The sequence below is a fragment of the Sus scrofa genome, chromosome 3, assembly GCF_000003025.6.
Source record: "Sus scrofa isolate TJ Tabasco breed Duroc chromosome 3, Sscrofa11.1, whole genome shotgun sequence".
NCBI lineage: Eukaryota > Metazoa > Chordata > Mammalia > Artiodactyla > Suidae > Sus > Sus scrofa.
In genome coordinates, this window is record NC_010445.4 from 19231187 (window position 1) to 19256873 (window position 25687).

Sequence of the window (25687 nt, forward strand, 5' to 3'; positions counted from 1 at the left end):
AAGGAGGAGAAGGGAATGCCAAAGATGGAAACAGGTAGCATCCTCTCTCCAGCGGGGTATTTAACCTCTCAGTGCCTTGGTATTCACTCTGTACACTGAGGATAGGAATAGCACCCATGCAGAGTTCCCATGGTGGCTCGGCCGGTTAAGAACCCGATGTCGTGTCTGTTGAGGATGTGGGTTTAATTCCTGGCCTTGGTCAGTGGATTAAGGATCCCAGGTTGCTGTGGCTGTGGAGGAGGCCTGCAGCTGCAGCTCTGATTCAATCCCTAGCCTGGGAACCTCCCTATGCTGAAGGTGTGGCCCTAAAAAGCAAAAAGGAGTTCCCATCGTGGCTCAGTGGAAATGAATCTGACTAGTATCCACGAGGATGCAGGTTCGATCTCTGGCCTCGATCAGTTAAGGATCCGACATTGCCATGAGCTGTGGTGTGGGTTGCAGATGTGGCTCAGATCCTGTGTTGCTATGGCTGTGGTGTAGGCCAGCAGATACAGCTCTGATTTGACCCCTAGCCTGGGAACCTCCATATGCCATGGGTGTAGCCCTAAAAAGAAAAAAAAAAAAAAAAAAGACAGCACCCACTACAAATGGCTATCGTGGAGATTAAATGAGCTTATATTTTTAAGGCACTTAAAACAGAGTTACTGTGAACCCCGACACTTAGTATTTTCTGTAAGAATCTGCAAATAACAAAAGATGTTTAAAAGGCATCAGATTCTGGAAGTTCCCTGGTGGTCTTGTGCTTAAATCTGGCGCTCTTGCTGCACAGCCCGGGAACTGAGAGCTGGTCTGGGAACTGAAATCCCACATCAAGCTGCTGCTTGTCAGAGTTCCCGTCGTGGCACAGAGGAAACAGTCCGACTAGGAACCTTGAGGTTGCGAGTTCGATCCCTGGCCTCCCTCCATGGGTTAGGGATCTGGTGTGGCTCTGGCATGGGCCAGCAGCTGCAGCTCCGATTTGGACCCCTGGCATGGGAACTTCCATATGCTGTATCTGTGGGCCTAAAAAGCTTAAAAGAAAGAGAGAGAGAGAGAGAGAGAGAGAGAGAGAGAGAGAGAAAGAAAGAAAGAAAGAAAGAAAGAAAGGAAGGAAGGAAGGAAGGAAGGAAGGAAGGAAGGAAGGAAGGAAGAAAAGAAAAGAAAGGACACGTGGATGCCTAGAGAGAACCAGGGAGAAAACATGAGAGGGTAGCCACCTGCAAGCCAAGGAGAGGCCTCAGGAGAAACTCTACCTGCCAACACCTTGGATGAGCTTCCAGAACTGTGAGAAAATAAGCTTCTGTTGTTTAAGCCACCCAGCCTGTGACACGTGATTGTGGCTGCCTGGCAGATGGCGCAACTAATCAGGTAGATAACACAGGACCCTGGGCAAGTCACCTGACGCCCCTCAGCCAGGTTGGGGAGCAGGAGGTGACACTGTCTCCTGGAGGATGCTGTCCCGGAGATTAAATGAGATCCACACCCAGATCTCAGTCCCTGCCCAGCAGTCCTGGCCTGGGTGCGCTCTGTAAGAGGCCACTTCTGGCCATTTCTCTCCTCCATTGATTTTGCTTTTAAAATTAAAAAAAAAAGTATGGCCACACCCACGGCATATGGAAGTTCTCGGGCCAGGGACTGAATCCCAGCTGTAGCTGTGGCAACTGCAGGATCCTTTAACCCACTTTGTCAGATCGGGGATTGAACCCGCACCTCCACAGTGACCAGAGCTGCTATAGTTGGAGTCTTAACCCATTGTGCCACAGTGGGAACTCTGTATTTTTATTTTTTGTTTTTAAATTAAAATTTGTTTTTGATATCATATGGTATTTGTCTTCCTCTTTCTGACTTACTTCATTCAGTATGAGAAGTAAGTTCCATCCATGTTGCTGCAAATGGCATGATTTTGTTCTTTTTTATGGCTGAGTAGTATTCCATTCTGTATATATACCACATTTTCCTAATCCAGTCATCTGTTGATGGACATTTGGGTTGGGAGAGTGGGATGGATTGGGATTTTGGGGTGAATAGATGCAGACTATTGCCTTTGAAATGGATTAGCAATGAGATCCTGCTGTGTAGCACTGGGAACCTATCTAGTCACTTATGATGGAGCCTGATAATGGGAGAAAAAAAGGATGTATACCTGTATGTGTAACTGGGTCACCATGCTGTACAGGGAAAAAAAAAATGTATTGGGGAAATTAAAAAAAATACTGAAAACAACATTTCCTTTATATTTTAGGCTTTGCTCTTGACATGAGGAAGTTCCGGGGCCAAGGATTGAATCTGGCCACAGAGGCACCCTGAGCCACAGCAGGGACAATGCAGGAAACTTAACCCCGAGCCACCAGGGAACACTGTCTCCTTCACTGATTTTAATACCTGCCTTCTTGGCAGGTAGGCTGTCTGGTCAGAGAGGGCCCAAAAGCCATCGATCAATGGCCACATGGTGGAATGGCTTCCTGAGGTCCCTTCAGCCCTGACTGCAGGGCTGGTCACCACGGATCAGCCACTCATAAAATGGTGCTTTCCTCGGCTGCACTGCCCTCTCTTAATTAGCACTATAATCTGTGATGCTTCTGTGAGCAGGAAGCTGAGCAAATGCACAGCAACTGTTCCCTACTTATTTTTTTAATTAATAGCCAGTGAAACGTGCTAGTGCTCTCAGCGTGTGTTTAGATGAGGCTTGATTGCCACTCGCGATACGGGATGGGGACTCGGAGGGAGGGGGGTCAGCTCCCAGCAGGAAAGCAGGGCGGGGTTTTACGAATAGACCCCAGGGCTTCCTCCCCCTTCTCTCCTGCGGGGTGGTGTTTGGCACAGGCCAAGCCCTCTGCTGCCCTGGGCCTGAGTCCTGGGCTTGCAGGATGGTGCTAAAACTCAACTGGTCCAGCTCGAGGTGGGGGGTGGGGGGGCAGTAATTGGAGGTTAATGAGCTTGCGCTTGGGAGGCGCATCCCGCTGCCAGGTGAGCGGCGTGGGAGGCGTGAAGATGCCGTGCTGTTCGCCGTGGCTGTTGGCGGTCGGGAGGAGGCCAGATGGGCTGCGAGCTGCCTCGCGGAGGGGCTGCTGGATCTCATGCCCAGTGCAATCGAAAATGTGCAAATTCCTACAGCAGGGTTTCTAAATGAAGGGTCTATTAACTAAGGAAGTGTCACAACTTGTCAGCACTGCAACTCGATGGCTACTTCTGCTTGATTTAGGATCCCTGGGGTGGGGGTGGAGGGGCTGAAGCAAACCCTGGCTGGGAAGCTTCTGGTCCCTGGCACTCAATGCCCCCCCTCTAATGAAGATCATCTGCTTGTCCCTTGGCGAAGTCACCCCCTCTCTTTTCCCAGCTGTGAGGTACAAGGGGGATGGATGCTTTCCTACTCCCAGGAGGAGCTGAACTGCTCCAATCAAGCAGTGTGTCCTGTCACCTGGGCCACCTAGAGGGAGTGACTCAGTGACGGGCACATGACCCAATCTCAGATCCGTGTGTAGAGAAACTGCTCTTCTCTCCTAACTGTGGGGTCTGAGAGTGAGAGGGGGGAATCACTGTAGCTATTGAGGGATCGCAGGCAGACTGCAGAGCCAGGATGGGGCACTGAGGTAGGGATGGGGCTCAAGGATATAGCTGAGATGGTGGAGATACTGTGAGCTGCTGGATCAAGCCACACCTGATCCTGACAGGGGCATTCACTACAAAGAAATCTATCATTTTTCTTCTCTTGGTTGTGTAAGTCAGTTTGCCCTGGTTTTTTTGACTCCTATAATAGAGGGAGATGTGATACATCCAGGCTCTTTTTAATGTGGCTGAGAATTAACACACTTAAGGAGCTCCTGTCGTGGCACAGTGGTTAATGAATCTGACTAGGAACCATGAGGTTCCAGGTTCGATCCCTGGCCTTGCTCAGTGGGTTAAGGATCCGGCTTTGCCGTGAGCTGTGGTGTAGGTCGCACGTGGCTCAGATCCCCCGTTGCTGTGGCTCTGGCGTAGGCTGGTGACTACAGCTCCGATTAGGCCCCTAGCCTGGGAACCTCCATATGCCGCGTGAGCAGCCCAAGAAATGGCAAAAAAAAAAAAAAAAAAAAAAAAAAAGAATTAACATACTTAGGATCTTCATAGAAGCAAGAAAAGCAACTATGAGAACAAAGCTTTGCTCTCCCTAGGTTTTTCTAGATGGCAAACTTTCAACTGATATTTTCTGGTTCCTCCTTGCCTTGTACCAGGCCCTGAGCTGCTACTCTCACAGCCCTTTCTTATTCCAGCCCCTGGGCTGTGGATTATTTACCCAGTTCAACAGCCACACACTCCCAGGACCAGAGGCTTAAGAGGCTTATCTAAGGTCACACGACCTCTAAATGATGAGGCCAGACTCAAAGCCAGAGCTCCAGTCTGGGCTGGAGCAGGGCTCTTTCTGCTGTCGTATGAGATTTATGTGTGGCTTTGGGAGGGCTTCCTGTTGAAGTCCCCCCGGCCAATCACACATGGGTGACCCCTCTACTAAAGAGTTGTAAGAAAGGCTTGGGTAGGGGGCTCGCATTGTGGCTCAAGCAGTAACAAACCCAACTAGTATCCATGAGGATGTGGGTTTGATCCCTGCCCTTGCTCATTGGGTTAAGGATCCAGGGTTACCGTGAGCTGTGGAGTGGGCTGCACCCGCACTTTGGATCTGTCTTTGCTGTGGCCGTGGCATAGGCCGGCAGCTGTAGCTCCGATGGGACTCCTAGCCTGGGAACCTCCATATGCCAAAAAGACAAAAAAAAAAAAAAATTGTTAATTCAGATATCAGAGGGGATATTAAAGTTGCTCTAACTTGTATTTCTTTCTTTATTTTTGGCCCTGCCCATGGTATGCAGAAGTTCTAGGGCCAGAGCTCAAACCCGGGCCATAGCAGCAACCGGAGCCACAGCAGGGGCAATGCAGGATCCTTAACTCGCCAAGCCACCAGGGAACTCCTGTATTCCTTGATTTCCAGTGATGTTGGCTATGTTTCTATGGGCTTACAGGCTATTTATATTTCCTCTTGTGTGAACGGGCTTCTGTCTGCTGAAACTTCACGCTCCATTATGTCTGTGTCTGTGTGCTGGAGAGGCGGGCGGATGGAGGCTCGGGCAGAAAGATGCGCTCAGGGGACAGGATCGGGCCCTTCCTCCCTCCGCCTTCACGGGGGACATGAATGCCTTGGGAAATCCCCAGAAGTCAAGGTTCTCACCTCTGGGTCCAGCACTTGCGCCTCAGCTCGTGCAACAACCTGGTGGCGTTGGGCAGAGTCACTTTCGGTGGCCTGGAGGACTTGCAGAAGCTTCTGCTGTTGTCTGAAATTGATTTTGTTTTAGCGAACGGGTAGTCACAAACGCCACACAACAGAGAACATTCCCAGCAAGGGTACCACTGCTACTTTTCTATTTCAGAGAGAAGTGACAATTCGAGAAGAACATATACCCTGCAGACAGTTCAAGGGCACCACAGAGGCTGGTCTTTCTCCCTTTATAAATATCTGGACAATTAGCGATGAAAGAAGGGCCAAGCAAGAGAAATGGCTTGGGGCCAGCTGGCCAGCTGACCTCCTTTAAGCTGACTGCTGGGGAGTTCCCCTTGTGGCTGGTATCCATGAGGATGCGGGTTTGATCCCTGGCCTTGCTCAGGGGGTTAAGGATCCAGCGTTGCTGTGAGCTGTGGTGTGGATCGCAGACACAGCTCAGATCTGGTGTGGCTGTGGTCCTGCTGCAGGACCATGTTGCTGGCAGCCGTAGCTCTGATTCGACCCCCAGCCTGAGAACCTCCATGTGCTGCACCTGTGCCGCCCCCCCTGCCCTCCCCCCAAAAAAGCTGACTGCTAACTATTAAGCATCTACAGCAGGGTCTAGAGACACCCCAGTACAGCCTGCAGGGTACATGCAGCCTGCGGCTTGTTTCTATGCAGCCTGCAAGCTAAGAATGGTTTTTATGTTGTTAAAGGGTTGTTCAAACAAACCAAAAGTTAAAAGCCTGAAATATTCGCTATCTGGCCCTGAAGATCTCCCCCGACTCCTGGACTAGAGACCGGCTTTGCACCTCTAGTTTCTGAGGTCAAGTGCATTCCAAAGCCAGCAGAGGGTTGTCTGCAAACACATCCCACTTGAGCAGTTTAAGGCTGAGAACCCCAATATCCTGAAGCATAAAGGATCTTGATGATGAAGAAAGAAGCATTTGGTGCTATGTGTGCTGCTTGTAAAGGAAACTATGCGATATAAAACACCCTCATGGGAGTTCCCGTTGTGGCACAGCAGAAATGAACCCGACTAGGAACCATGAGGTTGCGGGTTTGATCCCTGGCCTCACTCAGTGGGTTAAGGATCCAGCATTGCCATGAGCTGTGGTGTAGGTCGCAGACACAGCTTGGATCTGGAGTTGCTGTGTCTGTGGTGTAGGCCGGCAGCTGTAGCTCCGATTGGACCCCTAGCCTGGGAACCTCCATATGCTGTGAGTGTGGTCGTAAAAAGACAAAAAAAAAAAAAAAAAAAAAAAAACAGACAAAATAAAATAAAATATTCTCATGGCCCAGCTCTTTTACTTGCAGAGGAAACCTCACGTTCTTTCTTTCTTTCTTTTTTTTTTTTCCCCACATATGGAAGTTCCCAGGCTAGGGGCTGAATCGGAGCTGCAGCTGCTGGCCTATGTCACAGCCACAGCAACACTGGATCCGAACTGCATCTGAGACCTATGTGGCAGCTTGCGGCATTGCCGGATCCTTAACCCACTGAGAGAGGACAGGGATGGAACCTGCTTCCTCATGGGTACACGCCAGGTTCTTAACCCACTGAGCCACCACGGGAACTCTGAGGACGCTTCAAGGTCTTCTTTATGGCCTCAGTGGGACACAGCATGGTTCCAATGTGGGGTCTGCAGACGCCTGGAGAATGGCTAGCCCTACCTTTAGCCTATTCAGAGTTTTTCTACAAATTATAAAAAGCAAACTCCCTCTGGAGTGGACACGGACCGGAAGCAGGCACAGCTTGGCCATGAACGTTTGTTCTCCTTTGCGCAGAGGAAAAGCCCCCATCCCTCTTGGGGGTTGACACAGCTCTCAGGCCAGGGCCTCAGCTGAGTGACCGCTATGCAGGCTGGATTTCACCCTTGGCCAGGCATGGGCACTGCACAGCCAGCCATGCGTCTTAGGCTTTAGGAATGGAGGGAGGGTAAGGGGGGCTGGGGTGCAGTCTAAGGGAGCAGGTTTAAATGGTCCAGAATAATGTAGGAAATGCAAAGAAAACTGTGTTAATAAGATCCTCGTGGCTACACGGAGGCTACAGGTTGTTTTTGTTCTGCGGCCGCCTTGATAAATACCTGCTCCCCAAAAGGCCGATTCTGTCCATGGCTTCGCTGACAGCTCTGGCTCCCTCTGCTGCCCTGGCCGGTTCCTGTGTGCTGGTCGCCACGGTGATGGGAGGAGGCTGAGGGAGGATGGCACAGCTTGTTAAAGAGATGTCCGAGGTGACACGCTTGGCTCCAGCCACAGCAGAGCCATAGGCAAAGGGACATAGGGCTCAGGCCATCAGCCCCATTGTGGGGGAACAGGGAGGAGTGTGACAGGTGCTGCCGGAGGCTGACTCGATCTTGAATCCCCTCCCACGATCTTTGTAAAAAGACGGGACTCTCAATTTCTTACGATCTGGGAGGTCCCGGCAAACGATCTGCTTCAATGAGCTACTGAAAACCTTCTCTCATCAAAACCTCTCCCCACCTCCAATGAACCTCTTGTGCTGTTTGCTATGAAGCAATGGGGCTCCGTGGAGATTCCCAGGAACATTGGACCCTTTGATTTTTAAACCACCTCGCCTTTCCCCCTTCTTTTTCATCTCTCATTAAAATGAGAAAGGTGCTCTGCTCTCCATCTGCAAATAAGTGCAGTCGCTGGAAGCTCTGGGAGTCAGGGTTCAGGTCACCCAGAAAACCCAGACCACAGGGTGGACCTCATGGCCAACCTGTCAGAAATATTGGCTGGCGACAGTTTAAGATGATCGGGAAATACTAGAAAAAGTAGGATTGATCGGGAATTAACAGAAAAAGTGGGATAGCTACAAAAAAAAAAAATCCACTACGGGGTGGGGTGGGGGGTGGGGGTCCCATCATGGCGGCGCGGAAACGAATCCAACTAGGAACCATGAGGTTGCAGGTTCAATCCCTGGTCTTGCTCAGTGGGTTAAGGATCCGGCATTGTCGTGAGCTATGGTGTAGGTCGCAGACATGGCTCGGATCCTACGTGGCTGTGGCTGTGGTGTAGGCCAGCAGCTGTAGCTCGGAATAGACCCCTAGCCTGGGAACCTCCATGTGCCGTGGGTGTGGCCCTAAAAAGACAAAAAGACCAACAAATTAAAAAATAGAAAACCCCTACATGGCTCTTGGGGGGGGGGGGCTTCCCTGCCCAGAACTCTATTTCATGAGTGGCCTTTCCAATTCGCCCCTGTCCTCCCCACCCTCTTCTCCTGGATCAGGCCAGGCTCATTCCCACTTCGAAGCTTTCCCCCTGCCCTTCCACCTGGAATGCTGATCCCTGCTACTGGCTGGCTCCTTCTTAAGAGACAGGGCTCAGCCTGCAAGGGGCTTCCTCCAACCACCCCGTGGGAGGTAGCCACCATCCCAGACTCTGTCACTCTCTCACTTAGTGCCTTTTATTATCGTTTCTCTCTGAAGTCACCTCGTGTATGTATGAATTTGCCAGAATGCTGCCTGCCAGCTCCCTGAGGTCAAGGGGCTAATCTGGTCTGCCTTGGCCACGTCTGTATTTTGAGGACATGGCATAGACTTGCGCACAATGTAACAAAGACATTCCCGGGCATTTTATTAATTCACGCTCATATTTCTGAGGGCCATCGTTGCCAAGATAGGCCTAATTGATCTCGGTGGATATAGACAGAAATGGATTTTGTTTGTTTGTTTGTCTTTTGTCCTTTTAGGGCCGTACCCATGGCATATGGAGGTTCCCAGGCTAGGGGTCAAATCGGAGCTGTAGCCGCCAGCCTACACCACAGCCACAGCAATGCCAGATCTGAACCACGTCTGCGACCTACACCACAGCTCACAGCAACACTGGATCCTTCACCCACTGAGCGAGGCAAGGGATGGAACCCGCAACCTCATGGTTCCTAGTTGGATTCGTTTCTGCTGTGCCACGACGGGAGCTCCCCAGAAATGTATCAATTTAGGATACTAAGATCCATTTTTGTGTTATTCTGGCAGGAAATAGAAATGTAACAAGGAACTGGAGTCAGCACGCCTGGCGGACCTTGGGGACCCTGGGGGACTTGGGAGACCAGCTCCAGCCCAGGCCTCCCCATCTGGGAGATGGGCAGAATGCCAGGGTGCCACATTCTGCAGCACACTAAGGACCTACTGGGACCGTGAGGGGAAGGCCCTCTGGAGACTATTGGGTGCTGGTGGGTGCTGGTGGGTGAGGGGGGCATGGGGCTCTGTTGTTCCTCTCGGGCCTTCACTGACCTCAGGGGTCTCCTCCTTCAGCAGACTGGTCCATGACTTTGCTGGTGGTCCCTCTGTGTCCTGGAATGATGGAATCACGTGATCTGAGGTCAGAATACAGCCACCCATGGCACACTCTTCACTGACGGAGGTACAGACCCTCTTGAGATCAGAGACACAAATGTCAGGGGCCAAGGGCCAAGCACCGGGAAAACGAAACCTGCCCTGGCCGTTTCAGGGCAACTATGAGCATCAAGTAGGACACATTAAGGTAGAGCATTTCAGCAGGTGAGTTGGGCAACAGGCTTCTGACCAAGGATGGGGACACAGAGGGATGTCCACGGCCTCCAGGCGCCCCCTCTACCCTCTGTCCAGTCTCCTCCCTGCTGCTCAAAGCCGAAGGCTGTGGGCCCCACCTCACACACTTGTATGACCAGAGGGGGTTTCCTGAGCAGGTGAAGCGGACCAGGGTGAGACATTAGGGAGTGGTGGGGACTGCGGAGCCTGGAAGGGCTCATGCTCTGGGGAAGCAGATCTTTCCAGAGAAGCCAGAGCTGGCTGTTTGCTCCATTCTTTCTCTGACCCACCAGTCTGCAACCCTAGTCTAAGGGATTTAGGGTTTGCAGGAAGACTAGCAAAGAGTGGAGGCATATGAGCATCCAGTTTAGACTTAGGAAAGAGAAGATGGGAAAGGCGTGGAGGGAATGGGGCCTTTTTTTTTCTTTTAATTCTTTTTTTTTTTTTTTTTTTTTTTTGTCTTTTTGCCTTTTCTAAGGCCACTTCCCGTGGCATATGGAGGTTCCTGGGCTAGGGGGTCTAATCAGAGCTGTAGCCGCTGGCCTACACCACAGCCAGAGCAATGCCGTGTCTGCAACCTATACCACAGCTCACAGCAACGCCAGATCCTTTACCCCCTGAGCGAGGCCTGGGATCGAACCTGCAACCTCATGGTTCCTAGTCGGATTTGTTAACCACTGCGCCACGACGGGCACTCCGGGAATGGGGATTTTGACAGGGCAGTGTGCAGCTGTGCATCAAGCAGTGACTGGCCTGAGGTCAGGGATGCCGCCACATCCCTCTTTCCTCGCCCCGGGCTCTTTGCAAGCCCTGCTCAGACAGACACCGCCTGGTCCCTGAATAGCCCAAGCCTCCTCCATCCGTACCCTCTGCCGGGGGACGCACCTGCGGCGGGCTGGCAGGGGGCTCGGCCTTTCTGCTGAGGATCACCCTCTGCAGGGCCTCGTTCTCCACCTGGATGGCTCTGAGCACGGCCGAGGCGTCTTCCTCTCGGTCCTCAGCCTCCTGCACGGGTTTTCGAGTTGCTGATAGGGGTCTCTCTCGGCGGCTTCCAGGTCCTGGGGCAGAAAGCGGGTGGGGAGGGTGGGGGTGCCTCTTTAGATTGCATTCTTGGAGTGCAGCTTCCACATCAATTAGATTCAAAGAGAGCAACATTCTATAAAACCATTGGCCCGGACTCTCCCAAATGTCAAGGTCAGGAACGATAAAAATGGCCTGGAGCTCTGCTCGAGATTAAAGGAGACAGGCTGGATGGAGCAGCTGAATGCCACGGCGACCCCGGGACTGAGTCCTGGGTGGGCAAACATGGCTGCAAAGAAGATTATTGTAGCAAGTGGAGAAATCTGAGTAGAGTCTGTGGCTTGGATGCTAAATATCCGGAATTCCAAAAAAGTGCACTGCAGTAATGTGACAGGAATACCCTTGTTCTTACAGATTTGGCAGGGTTCTGGGTAAAGGGGGATGATGTCTACAGTTTAATGGCAAATGATTTAAAAATACACACACAGGGAGTTCCCGTCGTGGCGCAGTGGCTAACGAATCCGACTAGGAACCATGAGGTTTCGGGTTCGATCCCTGGCCTCGCTCAGTGGGTTAAGGATCCGGCGTTGCCGTGAGCCGTGGTGTAGGTTGCAGACGCGGCTCGGATCCCGCGTGGCTGTGGCTCTGGCGGAGGCCGACAGCTGTGGCTCCGATTGGACCCCGAGCCTGGGAACCTCTATATGCTGCAGGAAGTGGCCCTAGAAAAGGCAAAAAGACAAACAAACAAACACACAGCAAATATAAAGCTCCTGGCTGAACAGCACAGGGAACTATATCCAATCTCTTGGGATGGAACATGATGGAAGACAGTATGAGAGAAAGGATGTGTATGTAGGCTCTTTGCTAACAGCAGAAATTGGCACAACATGGTAAATCAATTATCTTTTTTTTTTTTTTTGGCTTTTTAGGGCCACACCCATAACATACGGAGGTTCCCAGGCTAGGGGTCGAATCGGAGCCACCACTGTCGGCCTACGCCACAGCCACAGCCCACGCCAGATCCAAGCTGCATCTGCGACCTACACCACAGCTCACAGCAATGAGTGAGGCCAGAGATCAGATCTGAATCCTCATGGATACTAGTCTGATTCGTTTCTGCCGAGCCACGAGGGCAACTCCTGTTCATTCACTCTTAATTGGGTACGTCTTACATAGCACTTTATAAAAATGAATTTGCCACTCATGAGAACTTCCAGAATCAACTACGGCTGTGCAATTTTTTTTTCTTCAATGGAGGAGTGATTTCTTTGTCATTTTCTCATTACGCCTGCAAAGACTAAACAAAATAAAGCAAAAATGTTCCCCAATACCCACCCTTCTCCACTGTGTTAGGTATTATTCCTTATAGGTGCTTTGTTAGAAGGCTAATTTTTTTAACCTTTTATTTTGACTTCAGATTTAAAGACAAGTTGCAGGGAGAGTGCAAATGACACTCCCATTTACCCTTCACCCAGATTCACCAATTTGTTAACATTTTGCCCCAATTGCTTTACACTTTTTTTTTTTTTTTTTTTGGTCTTTTTGCCTTTTCTAGGGCCGCTCCCGTGGCATATGGATGTTCCCAGGCTAGGAGTCTCATCGGAGCTGTAGCCACTGGCCTACACCACAGCCACAGCAACGCTGGATCCTTAACCCACTGGGCAAGGCCAGGGATCAAACCCGCAACCTCATGGTTCCTAGTCGGATTCGTTAACCACTGTGCCACGACGGGAACTCCAGCTTTACACATTTTTTAATTAAAGAATAGTTGATTGAGGGAGTTCCTCAGCAAATATTTATTGAGTGCCACTCTGCCAGGCTCTGTTCTTAGCACTGGGGACACAGCAGTGACCAGACAGATCGAGATGCCCTCATCCTTCTAGAGAGAGGCAATAGCCAGAGAAACAATAAATAGTATAGGCGGTCAGATGGCAGGAGATGACAAAGAAAAAGAAGAAATTAGAGCATGAGCAACAGAGATGAGGAGTGGGGGTGGGGGATGCTCACGGAGGGAGAGGAGATGCGGTCCAGGGCCCAGGACAAAGCGGGAGGCCTGTGCTGTGTTCCGGGAGCATCAGGGTGCCTCGGGCTGGGGTGGACGATGGGGGCGGGGGATGGGCTGAGAGGAGGTTTGGGGGACGCCCACATCACACAGGGCCTTGGAGGACCCTGTAAGGCCGTTACTCTGAGGGAAATGGAGAGCCAGGTCAGAGCAGGGGACGACTTGATCTGACTTAGGCGCTGAGTGGAGAACAGAATGAAGGGACGTGGGGGGTGAAATCGGTTGAGAGACCAGTTAGGGGCCAGGCAGGGAGCATCGCAGGAGGGATGCAGGTTGCGGTCAGATTCTGCATGAAGGCTGCAGACACAGCCAATAGGATGTCCTGACGGAGCAGATGTGGCTGGTACAGAGAGAGGAGTCAAGGATGATTCAAGGCTTTGGCCCGAGGAAGCGGATGAAGGGGTTGCTTTCAGTTGAGCCGGGGAGGGCTGTGGGAGGAGCGGGTTTGGAAGCAAAGAGCAGGGGCAGCTTGGAGCCAAGAGATGTGATGTGGGCATCAGGGTGGAGCTGTGGGGTTGGCATGTACACAGGCGCGTGTGGACTTTGGGAAGGGAATCTGGGCTGCAGATGCGAATTCAACATAGGCAACTGCATTGCATCACCTAACAACAGATCAAAGACTGACATTGACCTTGGCCTGTAACAAACTAACTGGGAATTGACAGGTGTGACCTCTCGGGGGTTATGTCTCTATATCTGGCCTGGTGTAAAGGCTTGCTGAAAACCAGCAAACTTTCATCCTCATGATCTCAGTACCTGGGTACCACGGATCATTAGAGATTCAATCTGAGCATTTAACCCTTCAGCTTGGTTCTGTTACAATTTGCATCTGCTTGTTTTTTTGTTTGTTTGTTTTGCCATTTCTAGGGCCGCTCCCTCGTCATGTGGAGGTTCCCAAGCTAGGGGTCGAATCGGAGCTGTAGCTGCCGGGTCTACGCCAGAGCCACAGCAACGCGGGATCCAAGCCGCGTCTGCAACCCACACCACAGCTCGCAGCAAGGCTGGATCCTTAACCCACTGAGCAAGGCCAGGGATCGAACCCTCAACCTCATGGTTCCTAGTTGGATTTGTTAGCCACTGAGCCACCATGGGAACTCCACAATTTGCATCTGAATGAGCGTTCAGAATGGCCTTGTCAGAAGAGGGAAGGAAACACCAGCCTGGCTTCCAGTATAGGCAGGTACAGGGTTGATGGGAGCTATGGGGTTTTATGGAAAAGCTCAGCGAAAGTGAGAGCGATAGGGATGGAGCAGGATAGGTACACAGGTGGTTGCAGAAGTCCCTGTAGGGACCACAGATAGAGAGGGAATCCTAGGGAATTTGGGGAGATCCCTGTAAGTTACAAATCACTCAAGAAAGCCGTCAGAACATCCGGGAACACAGCAGGTTGCTTAACTATTAAACCATAAATAAAAACACAAGCTATGCCTCAGGTCATTAAGTGAAAGATAATATGAGGTCTGCATTCAAGTCCAGCAAGACAATGACCCTTAGGACCCAGGACAGGAGTTGAAGGGAAAGAGGACATTCCAAAGTAGGAGACCCTCATTATGCAGAAACCTGAGATGATGCAACATAGTTTAGCATCTGTGACCGCCCTTCTGCTGATTTGAATAAGTGCCACGACCGTCCTAGTTTGACCTCATAGAGTCAAATACTCTCTTACTGGACACAAAGGAGGAGCTAATGATGTCAGCTTGACATCATTACTAGAAGAACAAGGAAGAAGGCAGACTTTCCTTGGATTATAAAAATGTAGCCCATCTCATCCTCGGGGGGCAGTGCTTCTTTGCCTGTCCGCTTGCATCTCTCACAAGCATCCTATGTAATAAATCTATTTCTCACCTATCACTTTATCTCGCTGAATTCCTTCTGCGCTGAGACACAAAGAAACTAAACTTGCCTAAGTCCAGACACCACGTAATGATTCTAATTTTAAAAAACTGTGGGTTCAAGTCCCCATCTGGCTTCTGGCTGGGTTCGGGTCCCGGGACGTGGGTTCACGTCCCAAACTGGGTTTAGGCTAGGTTGGAGTCCCACCGCACGGGTTCAAGTCATAAGGGTTGTCGGTTTCAAGAGGACATCAATTTCTACCAGGCACCCAGGACCAGGGCTTTGACTGTGAACGCTGAGCAGACTGGGGAGGCAACCCACGGGAGTGAGACTGAATTCGGGGTGGGCGTGGTGGAGTGTGGGGTGGAGGGGACTGAGCCACCGTCCAGCTCCAGCCAATCCCTGCCAGACAGGGCTGTGCTCCTAATGTGGCCATTTGTTTCCCCCCAAGAAAAGCTAGAATCTGATATTTATATGAAATCCCCCTGAATTTTTATTTGTTCATAAAGCATTCCAGTTTCTAAGAAACATAAAGGCCAACAGAACTCAAGGGCTGGTCTCATACAGGCCACGGCAAGTCCGAGCTGCTCCCCCAGGAAAGTCAAGGGCACCCAAGGGAACCCTTGCGTGCCTTCAGACGGCTGGCTGGCTGGCTTGGGCGATAATGGCATTGGGTCACTCTCTGACTTTGATGGACTCTTTCCATTGCTCCTGTGCTCCTCCTGGGGACAGAGAGTAAAGCACGGCTGGCAAGGTGACCAGGATTCTGCTCTCCCCCGCCAAGGCTGTTTTAACGCTCCCCGTTTTCCTGTCTTACTCGCTATTCAGCCTGCCCTGCAATTCCAGGGATGAGGCGGGCTGAGCTGGAGGAGTGGGTTTAACCAGCTGATGGAGGTGGGGATGCTCATTGCTATGGGCCTAAGATCTTGTGTACAGCTAGACCAACGTGCCAACCCTCTGACCCTGGGCGTGAACCCCAGCGAGGCTCAGGCGGCGCCGGCACAAGCGGAACCGGAGCTCCATAAGCCCCTTCTGCATTTTTTGCACAGTCCTTACAAAGTCATCGGAAGAGAGCTGCTGCAGGGTGACCGTGGCCTTTTTACTGCCACTGCATGGGCAAGAGCCCCACCATGCCTCCGTCTGGGGCTGGGGCAGAGCGGCGCCGCCCAAAGAAACCACCTGACCTTGGCCGCTGCAACACTTCGGTCACCTCTTCTTGGAAGAGGATAATCAGGAAGGCAGATTTTTTCCAGCGGGGTCCAGTTGCTTCTGCACACACCCCTCCGCCCCAGGCGTCTTTCACTCGAGAGGGCGTGCTCCTGTGGCATGAACCTGCCTGCGCCCTTTGAGTCATATTATGCTAAGAGGATGCTTTTAAAAATTAAATCAGCCTTTCTCTGAGAGAAGGGCAACACCGCAGCTCCACCACCACAGCTTTTCCCACCCGTGGCTTCCCAGAAACAGCTGGACATCGTGCCCTCAGCCTCCGGAATCCCATCCTGCCTCCTGGCTGTGTTGTCTTGACATTTTCTGATGTCTTTTTTTTTTTTTTTTTTTTTTGTAAACTGGGAAAAGGTTTATTGACTAGGCCTTCGCCTATACGCATTCCTTTTTAAAAAATTTATTATAGTTGATTTACTTTGTCCTGTCATTTCTGCTGCACGGCAAAGTGACCCAGTCATCCATCTATACACACTTTTCAGATTATATTTCCGCATCTTCCATCACAAGTCATTGGACATAGTTCCCTGTGCTAAACAGCAGGACCTCATGGCTTCTCCATTCCAGTGGACTAATTGGCATCTACTAACCCCCAACGCCCAGTCCATCCCACTCCCTCCCCCTCGACAACCACAAGTCTGCTGTCCGTGTCTGTGAGTCTGCTTTTGTTCTGTAGATAGGAGCATCTGTGCCGTATTTTCGCCTTTCGAAGTTCTCCTTGCTCGCCTGGATGAGCCATTTCTGCACTGGCCCGAGCCCCACGTGAGGGTGGATTTATTCGTCATCACAGACCTGGAGAACGCGGGATTTATTCATACCATAAATCCGCACCACTAGCAAAAGCCAAAAGGCGCTTTTTGATTTATCCCCAACCGCTCTTTTCTGGTTGAAAATCAGCCCTCTTCTGTGAACTTCACTTCCTCTTCGCTTCACCAGAACTTGGCTTTCATCTCTCTTGCGGGGAAAACAAAAGAGCGTATCAATTCGGGAGACTGACCCTGAATGCGGTACGTGCCACAAAGCAGACACGAGGACACGGGCTGTCCGGGGGCTCACCGGCCAGGCGGCTGGTTCCCACCCGCCAGCTGGGACGTGAAAAGCTCAAGTTCAGGGTCTCAGCAAAAGGACCCCCTTCCCACATACAAGGGGCCTTGGAGGTCACCTGAAAACCCACTGAAATGGCAAACAGTAAATCCAGAATCCCAAGGATAGAGATTATAGGCTGTCAGCCTGAAGGCTAAGTCAGCCTACTGATTGGTGGCGTGACTTTTCCTGCTTTTTTCCTTTTAAAAAAAAAAAATGGAGGAGTTCCTGTTGTGACGCAGTGGAAACGAATCTGACTAGGAACCATGAGGTTGCGGGTTTGATCCCTGGCCTCACTCAGTGGGTGAAGGATCCGGCATTGCTGTGAGCTGTGGTGTAAGTTGCAGACGTGGCTTGGATCTGGCATCCCTGTGGCTGTGGCTGTGGCTGGAGGCTGCAGTTCCAATTGGACCCCTAGCCTGGGAATCTCCATATGCCTTGGGTGCAGTCCTAAAAAGCAAAAAAAAAAAAAAAAAAAAAAAAAGGAAACAGATGCCAAGTTAAAAATTTTTTTCTTTAAAAAAAGGAAAAAAGAGGAAATCCACCTGAAAATAGGGATTCCCTGGCATCTCTTGACAAATCACATGATCTGGCTCATTCCCATGTGGCAATCATGAGCTGGGAGCAGTGCCCCCCTGGGTGGGGCATCAATCCTGTTTCCACAGTTGGTGGTCACGTGCCTGTCAGCCTGGAAACTGCACGGTCTTCTGTGGCAAAAGGTCCAGGGAAAGAGCTGACATGGCCCTGTTTCTTCTTGAGCTGCCCATCCTGGCCTCTAAAATCCAACTGGGACAATTGCCCACACCTGAGTCCTCCGAAGCATCCATGCCCTTCACCTTGACTCAGCCTCATCAGGCCACATGCTTCTCAAAGTATAGGAGACCGAGATGAATGGCCACAAAGTCCTCCCAGCTGCAATCTGCCGTGTCAAGGGTCACGCTGTATCACTGAGGCATCTCCCATCAAGAAGTGGGTGGAGGAGTTCCCACTGTGGTGCAGTGGTTAACGAATCCGACTAGGAACCATGAGGTTGCGGGTTCGATTCCTGGCCTCGCTCAGTGGGTTAAGGGTCTGGCATTGCCGTGAGCTGTGGCATAGGTCGGATCTCGGATTGCTGTAGCTCTGGCATAGGCTACAGCTCCAATTCGACCCCTAGCCTGGGAACCTCCATATACCACGAGAGCGGCTCAAGAAAAGGCAAAAAGACAAAAAACAAAAAGAAGTGGGTGGAGTTGACTTCTCTAGCTGGCGTTGGCCTGGTGACTTCCTTTGGGCAACAGGTCCTTGGCAGCCATGACCAAGCGGAACTTTAAGAGAGTCCTTGTAAACCGGGGCGTGTCCTCTCTGGCTGCTCTGAGACCACATGGAGCAGGGACCAGGTGTCCCAGCTGAGGTCCTCAGGCCAACGGGTCTGTCAGACACTGTGAGTGAGGCCATTCAAGACCAGCCAGCCAGGCGCGCCCTAGCTCACCAGGGAAGCAGCCAGCCCCCCGACGGCAATAATAAAAACGTGGTTGCTTTAAGCCACTGCAGCACGAAAGGGACTGTTAAGCAGTTAGAGACAGCTGATACCCCTGACTTGTCAAGGCCTGTGCTCTTCCCACCTCTAAAGCTTCTTTGGGAACCTTTCCATGGGCAGGTACTGTCCATAACCCGTAACACTCATCTTTGCTCTGCTGTCCCTTCTGCAGCCCAGGGACACACCTGCTTCTTCTTTTTTCTTCTTTTTTTTTTGCTTTTTGCCTTTTCTTGGGCCGCTCCCGTGGCATATGGAAATTCCCAGGCTAGGGGTCCAATCGGAGCTGTAGCCACCAGCCTACGCCAGAGCCACAGCAACGTGGGACCCAAGCCACGTCTGCAACCACACCATGGCTCACAGCAACACCGGATCCTTAACCCACTGAGCAAGGGCAGGGATCGAACCCGAAACTTCATGGTTCCGAGTCGGATTCGTTAACCACTGCGCCACGACAGGAACTCTTTCTTCTTTTTTTTCTTTCTTTTTTAAAAAGTCATTTTCAAGGAAGGCAGTGTGTCCTCATCTCTCCATCCTTGACTTAATGACTCCTACTCTTTCCGCTTGCATATTACACTCCTTTGCTCCATACTCAGCCTCTGAAGAATCTGCAGCAAAATGACTTGCGTGGTGAATTTTTATATGAAACAAGCAGCAGGTGCAACAGTGACCTTCATGGCATCTATGTTTTCCTTCAAGGGCCCATCTCTTCTCCATCTCTCAGCCCACATGGTTTGCGTGGATCGGGATCTGCCCCTCTCCTGGCTCTGCCTGGGCCTTGAGAGAAGAGATGCTTCTCCCTGACCTCAGAGATTGGAGACCGGTTCAGGGGAAGGCTGGTTCTTGGATGCTGCTGGAACTATGAGGAGAGGAGCTGTCTCTTTCCCTGGGGTTGCTAAGTTGGTAAATGGGAGCCTGGAGCCACCAGGGACCATCTCCAGGCCAGGCCTGAAACTATAGATGTGGTTCTCAAAGTGTGGTCCCTGGAGCAGTAACATCAGTATCAGTGGGAACTTGTTAGGAATTGAAACACTTGGGCTCCACCCTAGATGCACTGACTTAGAAAGTGGGGCTGGGGTCCAACAATCTGTGTTTTAGTTTGCTTTGCAAATGATCCTGATGCATGTTTAAGTTTGAGACCCACTGGCCTAAAGGCAAGTAGAGCTAAGTGATGAAGAAACAGCTTCCTGGTGATAGTATCATTTGAGCACCTGGATCCCACCATACCTGAGGCCAGATCTATAGTCTTGGACTTTTCAGGTCTGCAAACAACACCCTTTCCCTTGTTGCTCCAGCCAGTTTGTATTTCTGGCACTTGCTATTAACAATGAACACTGACTAATATGTTATGAGACTCTGGACTTTGGTAGAATGGTCTTTCTGCTGCATTTTCTTGATAGAAATGCTAACTGCAGGGCTGTCAGGGTCCTCTAATTCACTCATGCTGAGGGGTGTTACTTTATTCCTATGGATGGCAGTTTGTCCAGGAAAAGTGGTTCAGATATATCACCTCCCTAGAGCACTCTGACAACTTGGACAGAAAACTTTCTGCATTGAAGACTAATGTTCTTTCATCCTCAACAAGACAACAGGACTCTAGAAGTTTCCTGGAAGGCTTATTGATAGAGACCAAAGTAATCCAGGATATGAGACCCTTTCATTAGAACCAGGGACAATTATAGTGATAGAGAGGAATTAAGCTCTCATGGAATTTCACCATATGTACATTTAATTGACACAAATTCAATTTTATGAACTTGACCAAAGATAAAGGGACAAAGAGAGGAATAACGCTTTTAAGAGTGCAGGCAATAGCTTACACTTCTGGTAACGGCAGGCTAGCCAATCCAGACCAACTCTTCCTTAGAGGACAACTAGAAAACCTGGACCAAAGAGTGTGACAAAAATCTGTTTGAGATTTCTGGTTGCCAAAAGGGAGGGGAAGGATGTGGGAAAGACCGGGAGTTTGGGGTTAATAGATGCAAACTGTTGCACTTGGGAGTGGATAAGCAATAAGATTCTGCTGTATAGCAAAGGGGAAAAAATCTGTTTGACATAAGAAACCTGTTTGAAGGCATGGAGGTTGAATAGGGCTGTGAAGGGTTATAGGAAGAAGAAAACCCAGAGAGGTGAACCCAGCTCCTGGGAAGTGTTTCCTTCAAGATCCTGCTGATTCTAAGAGCTGCTACAAGGCTGAGAAACTGAACAAAGCTGCTGACAGGCTCAAGGTGACAGTCTGAGAGTTAAGGTGACCCAGAAAGAGCCAGAAGTGAATGGCAGAGAGGTTAAGCATGTAGGCAAATCCAAATTACTATTGACTATTTAAACAATAAAAATAATAACGATGATGACGTCTGGTGAGGTTTAATACCTAGAAAGAATTACAATGCATGACATTTAAGTTGGAAGGAGAGTAAATGGAGTTAGGTGGTAAGGTCTCCACTGAATGAGAAGCAGTAAACTTGCTAATTTAAAGAAGACTGCAGTAAGGCAAGAATGCATGTTGCAATCTCCGGTAATGACTAAAAGAATAATAATAGAATGTCTAACTAACATGCTAATAGAGAAGAAACACAGAGCAGTAATATAAAGCAATCAGTTCAAAATAGAGCAAGAAAAGAGAGAAAAAGGAACGTAAAACAGGCAGAGCAAATAAAAAGAAACAATAAGATGGTGGACTTAAAACTCAAATGCATCAGCAATTACATTAAATGTAAATGGACTAAATGTGCCCATTAAAAGACATAGACGGTTAGAGGAGTGAAATCAAAGGCAATTACTTGCTATTTAAAAGAGACAAACCCCATGTAAGGATGCAGAAAGTTTGAAAATGAAAGAATGAAAAACTACATGTTCCATAAACACTAACCAAAAGAGAGCTGGGTCAACTTTAAGACAAAAGCATTGTCAGAGCCAAAAAGAGAGAATGCATAATGATAAAAGGTTCAATTCACCAGGAATATATAAAAAGGCTGATTCGATACCCCCACAAAATACATACCTCCCCCCCAAAAAAACATCATGTAAAGCATCTAAGCAGTCTAGATTTTGCCTGGAGGAGGGTGAGCTGGGTTTGAAGCAAGTCTCAGGGTCCTGTGCCTCTGGGGGTATGAACATCCCCATGCTCAGTACAATGCCAGTGCTAAAACCACACTTTCCCTACAAATCAGACTCTAAACAAAGCCAACAGCCACATCTGGGGCTCCGCCAAGAAGCTGTGATATTTTCCCCAAACTGGCAACTACTCTCTTGGGCTCAAGGAGAGATGCTAGAGCTGCATGTGCTGCACTAGATCATCAGTCTGACGGATCTCCAAGGGTGACTCTAGCTACCTGCACTTTTTTGACCTTTAGAACCTCAGCCTTGGGTGACATGTGGCTTCGATGTAATCCCATTTCAGTGTGAGGGTGGGGACAATGCTGTGGTTTCCAACTTTTCCTTTCTTCAAGTTTGGCTGATGCGGGAGCCACGTATATTTAACAGATAAAGGCGGAGCACCAAACCAGTTCAAAAGGAGGATTCCGCCACCTCACACAGTGTCCTCCTTAAGGGAATCGAAGGGACAAACAAAGAACCAAGTACCAGGGGACAGCTGGGAATCTGATTTTTACCAGATGGACCAGTGACATGTGTTCTTTATGTGAATGCGTGCTTTTCTGCCATGGTGGCCAGGAGCTCAGGGTCACAAGTGTGACCCCCCATCCCAGACATTCATTTTTGGCATCATCTTACCATCTTACTGTCCCTACTCCTGTTTTCCTCTCACCCTCATTTCCTCCACATATTTGTTAAAGTCTTCTTCTTCTTTTTCTTCTTCTTCTTCTGTGTGTGTGTGTGTGTGTGTGTGTGTGTGTGTGTGTGTGTGTGTGTCTTTTCTAGGGCTGCACCTGCAGCATATGGAGGTTCCCAGGCTAGGGGTCCAATCGGAGCTGTAGCTGCCAGCCTACACCACAGCCACAGCAACACAGGATCCGAGCCACGTCTGCAACCTACACCACAGCCCACAGCAACGCTGGATCCTTAACCCACTGAGCGAGGCCAGGGATCGAACCCGCAACCTCACGGTTCCTAGTCAGATTCGCAAACCACTGCACCACGATGGGAACTCCTGTTAAAGTCTTCTTGCACGACATGATTTGTTAGGACATGTCAGAACTTCTTGGAGAAAGGCAGATTATAAAATAATTAAGCTCTACTTCTCAAACTGCTGCTTGTGAAGTGTGTGCTATGGGTTGACTTGAAGTCCTAACATCTTAAGACCTGTGACTATGACCTTATTGGAAATCTTTGGAGGTCTTTGTGCAGATGATCGAGTTTATTCGGGTGACGTCCATAGGATGGGCCTCAATCCACTATGACTGGTGTCCTTAGGAAAAGGGGAAATTTGGCCCCAGAGACGGATGTATACACAGAAATACCCCCATGGAGATTGAGTTAAGATGACACAAGGCAAGGAACTACCAGAAGCTGGGACAAAAGCCTGAAGATTCATCCCTAGTGCCTTCAGAAGGAACACGGCCCTGCTGACCCCTTGTTCTTGAACTTCCCAGCCTCCAGAAGGGTGACACAATAACTTTCTCTTGTTTAAGCCTATCAGATTGTGGGGCTTTGGGACGGCGGCCCTAGGAAATGATTCAGTATTTGAAATGACTTCAGTGGACACATGGTTTATCTTTAAAACAACTAACAGTGACATATTTATATGAACGAACATTAGAAAAAATAGAAACAGGTGCCTCACACCTGTCACTTGGCAGGTGAATCTTACTGGTCACCCCTAGAGAGTCTTTCTCCGTTACCTACTGACAAATACGAAGCCTCTGGGTTTTAGGTAGGACATTGCTTAGGACGAGGCTGACGTGGGGGTGTTGCAAGCAAGAAGCAGCAAGGGGCCATGCCATGGGATGACGAAAACTGAGCAGCTCTTTCCTACCTAAGGGTCTCTGCACAGCAGATCCCCTCTGCCGAGGGCTAGTCCTTAACCTCGAGGTCTTAGCTCGTTTCCCTTCCTCAGAGAAGCCTCCTCTAACCACACTGCCTGGCCACCGCCCAGGTGTCACCACCCCTTCTTGGTGTGTATTATCTACCCCTGCCCACTAAAATACAAACACCACGAGAGCAGGCACGATGTGTTGCTCCGTGGATCACCAGGGCCTAGACCAAGGCTGGCACATAGTAGGTGCTCAATACACACGTTTCTGATGTGGTCCAAGAAGATGCTGGCCAGCCACCTTGCTCGAACCCCCTCCCAGACTGGACTGGACCATGCCCTGACCTGAAGCCCCAGGCCTGGGCCCTGGGACCTGGCCCCCCCGCTGGTGCTGCCCATGGTCCAGGGCGCATCCCAGGATGCTCCATGCTGGCCCCTAACTGCTGCCTTGATGCCCGAATCCAGGGCTCCATGTACTGGACTGAAAACCTGTAACAGTGTCTGAGTCGCCGTCACGTTTGCCAGGTGCCCCCAAAGCCAGGTGGCCAGCCAGCCCCAGAGGAACAACACGGCAGAGCAATGCCGAGCATGGGCCTTGGAGCACAGGAGTGAATTCTAGCTTGGCTGTCCTGTCTGTTACTCTGGGCAAGCAACTTCCACGTTCTCTGCCTCAGTTTCCTCATCAGTGAAAAGGGAGACGTATCTATAAAGGAGTTCTTCCAGTTTGCTGCCTGGCAGCTCCTCCTTCTGCTTCTGGTGACAGCACCAGTGGCCTAAGCCTTCACAGAACTACCCCTGACCTAAGCCAGGCAAGGAGGAGCAGCTCGGAGGCTCTGCAGGCAGTGGGGGGACCAGTACCAGCTGACCTTGACCAAGCACTTGCTCCGAGCGGCCTCTCCATCCGCTAACAACCCTCAGAGGAGGGTCTAATCTGTATCCCTGTTTGGCCGAGGGGTGGATGAGGCTCAGAGAGGTTACGTCACCTTCCCAAGGTCACAGAGCTGGTAGGTGGGAGGGCAGGATTTGGACCAGGTGGTCAGGCCGCAGAGTCTGCCGTGGCTATTTTCTGCCAGGGTTGCTGGGCTGGTGGGCTGTCAGCCCAGAGATGCTGCCGGCCGTGTCCACCCCCCCCCCAAAAAAAAGCGTGTCTGAGAATGAAGGGCACAGAGGAGAAAGTTGAGCCAAGACGTGGGGAGAGGCAGACGGCTGACATGCTTTCATCACGGGGTCCGGCTGTGCCCAAAGACCACACATCATCTTTGGACGATCAGAGACATGGCTGAGGTCCGATGTTTTCTCTTCCATCTGCTCTTTTTATCACTTTGTATCTAAAGTGCCTTCTCTTATGGAGAACAGACTTGGGGCTGCCAAGGGGGAGGGGAAGGGAGTGGGATGCACTGGGAGTTGGGGGTCAGTAGATGCACACTAGTCCATTGAGAATGGATAAGCCATGAGGTCCAGCACTGGGAATGAGATCCAACGACTTGTGGTAGAACACGATGGATGATCATATGAGAAAAAGAATGTATGTCTATGTATGACTGGGTCACTTCGCCGCGCAGCAGAAATTGACAGAACATTGTAAATCAATTACAAGAAAAAATGAAAAAATAAGGAGTTCCCGTCGTGGCTCAGTGGTGAGCGAACCCGACTGGCATCCATGAGGATGCGGGTTTGGTCCCTGGCCTCAATCCATGGGTTAAGGATCCGGCGTTGCCATGAGCTGTGGTGTAGGTTGCAGTCGCGACTCAGATCTGGCGTTGCGGTGGCTGTGGTGTAGGCGGCGGCTACAGCTCTGATTGGACCCCTAGTCTGGGAATCTCCATATGCTGCAGGTGCCAGCCTAAAAAGACGAAAACACACACACACACGAAATTAAAAAATAAAAGTAAAATAAAGTGCCTTGTCTTGTATGTGTACAATCTTCTCTTCCAGTTAGGTTTGGGATGTGAGAAGGGGTAATCAGAGAATGCCTGGGGGCTGCCCTGCCTGCCTGCAGGCTCCGCTGGCACCCAGCGCCTCCTGAGCCAGAGTGTGGGAGGGTCAACACCCCCAGGCACAGCCTGGAACCCAGGACCCAAGGAGGGTCCCTCATCCACCCTAGGGGTGGATAGCAGAGATAAAATGCCAGGCTTCAGCTCAGCACTGCCCCTCCCCAGCCCTCCCTGGCCAGGTATAGAGGGCCACTTGGCCAGTAAACTTGCTTGGTGATGATGCCAGTTTTGGCTCCTCCCCTTTTCTGCCCCTACCAGGGACCACCTCCTAACTGGATTACTTGTTCTGGAATCCTCATCTCAGAGCCTGG

At 50.5% G+C, this 25687-nt stretch overlaps 1 protein-coding gene across 1 annotated transcript in view; it reads right to left on the minus strand.

Moving 5' to 3' along the window:
* KIAA0556 (KIAA0556 ortholog) overlaps window positions 1-25687 on the minus strand; it is a 217901-nt gene that overhangs the window by 80820 nt on the left and 111394 nt on the right. Inside the window, 4 exon segments of the mRNA XM_021086440.1 lie at window positions 5177-5279; window positions 7291-7397; window positions 9442-9501; window positions 10603-10775. Of these exon segments, the coding sequence (XP_020942099.1) occupies window positions 5177-5279; window positions 7291-7397; window positions 9442-9501; window positions 10603-10775 (443 nt within the window).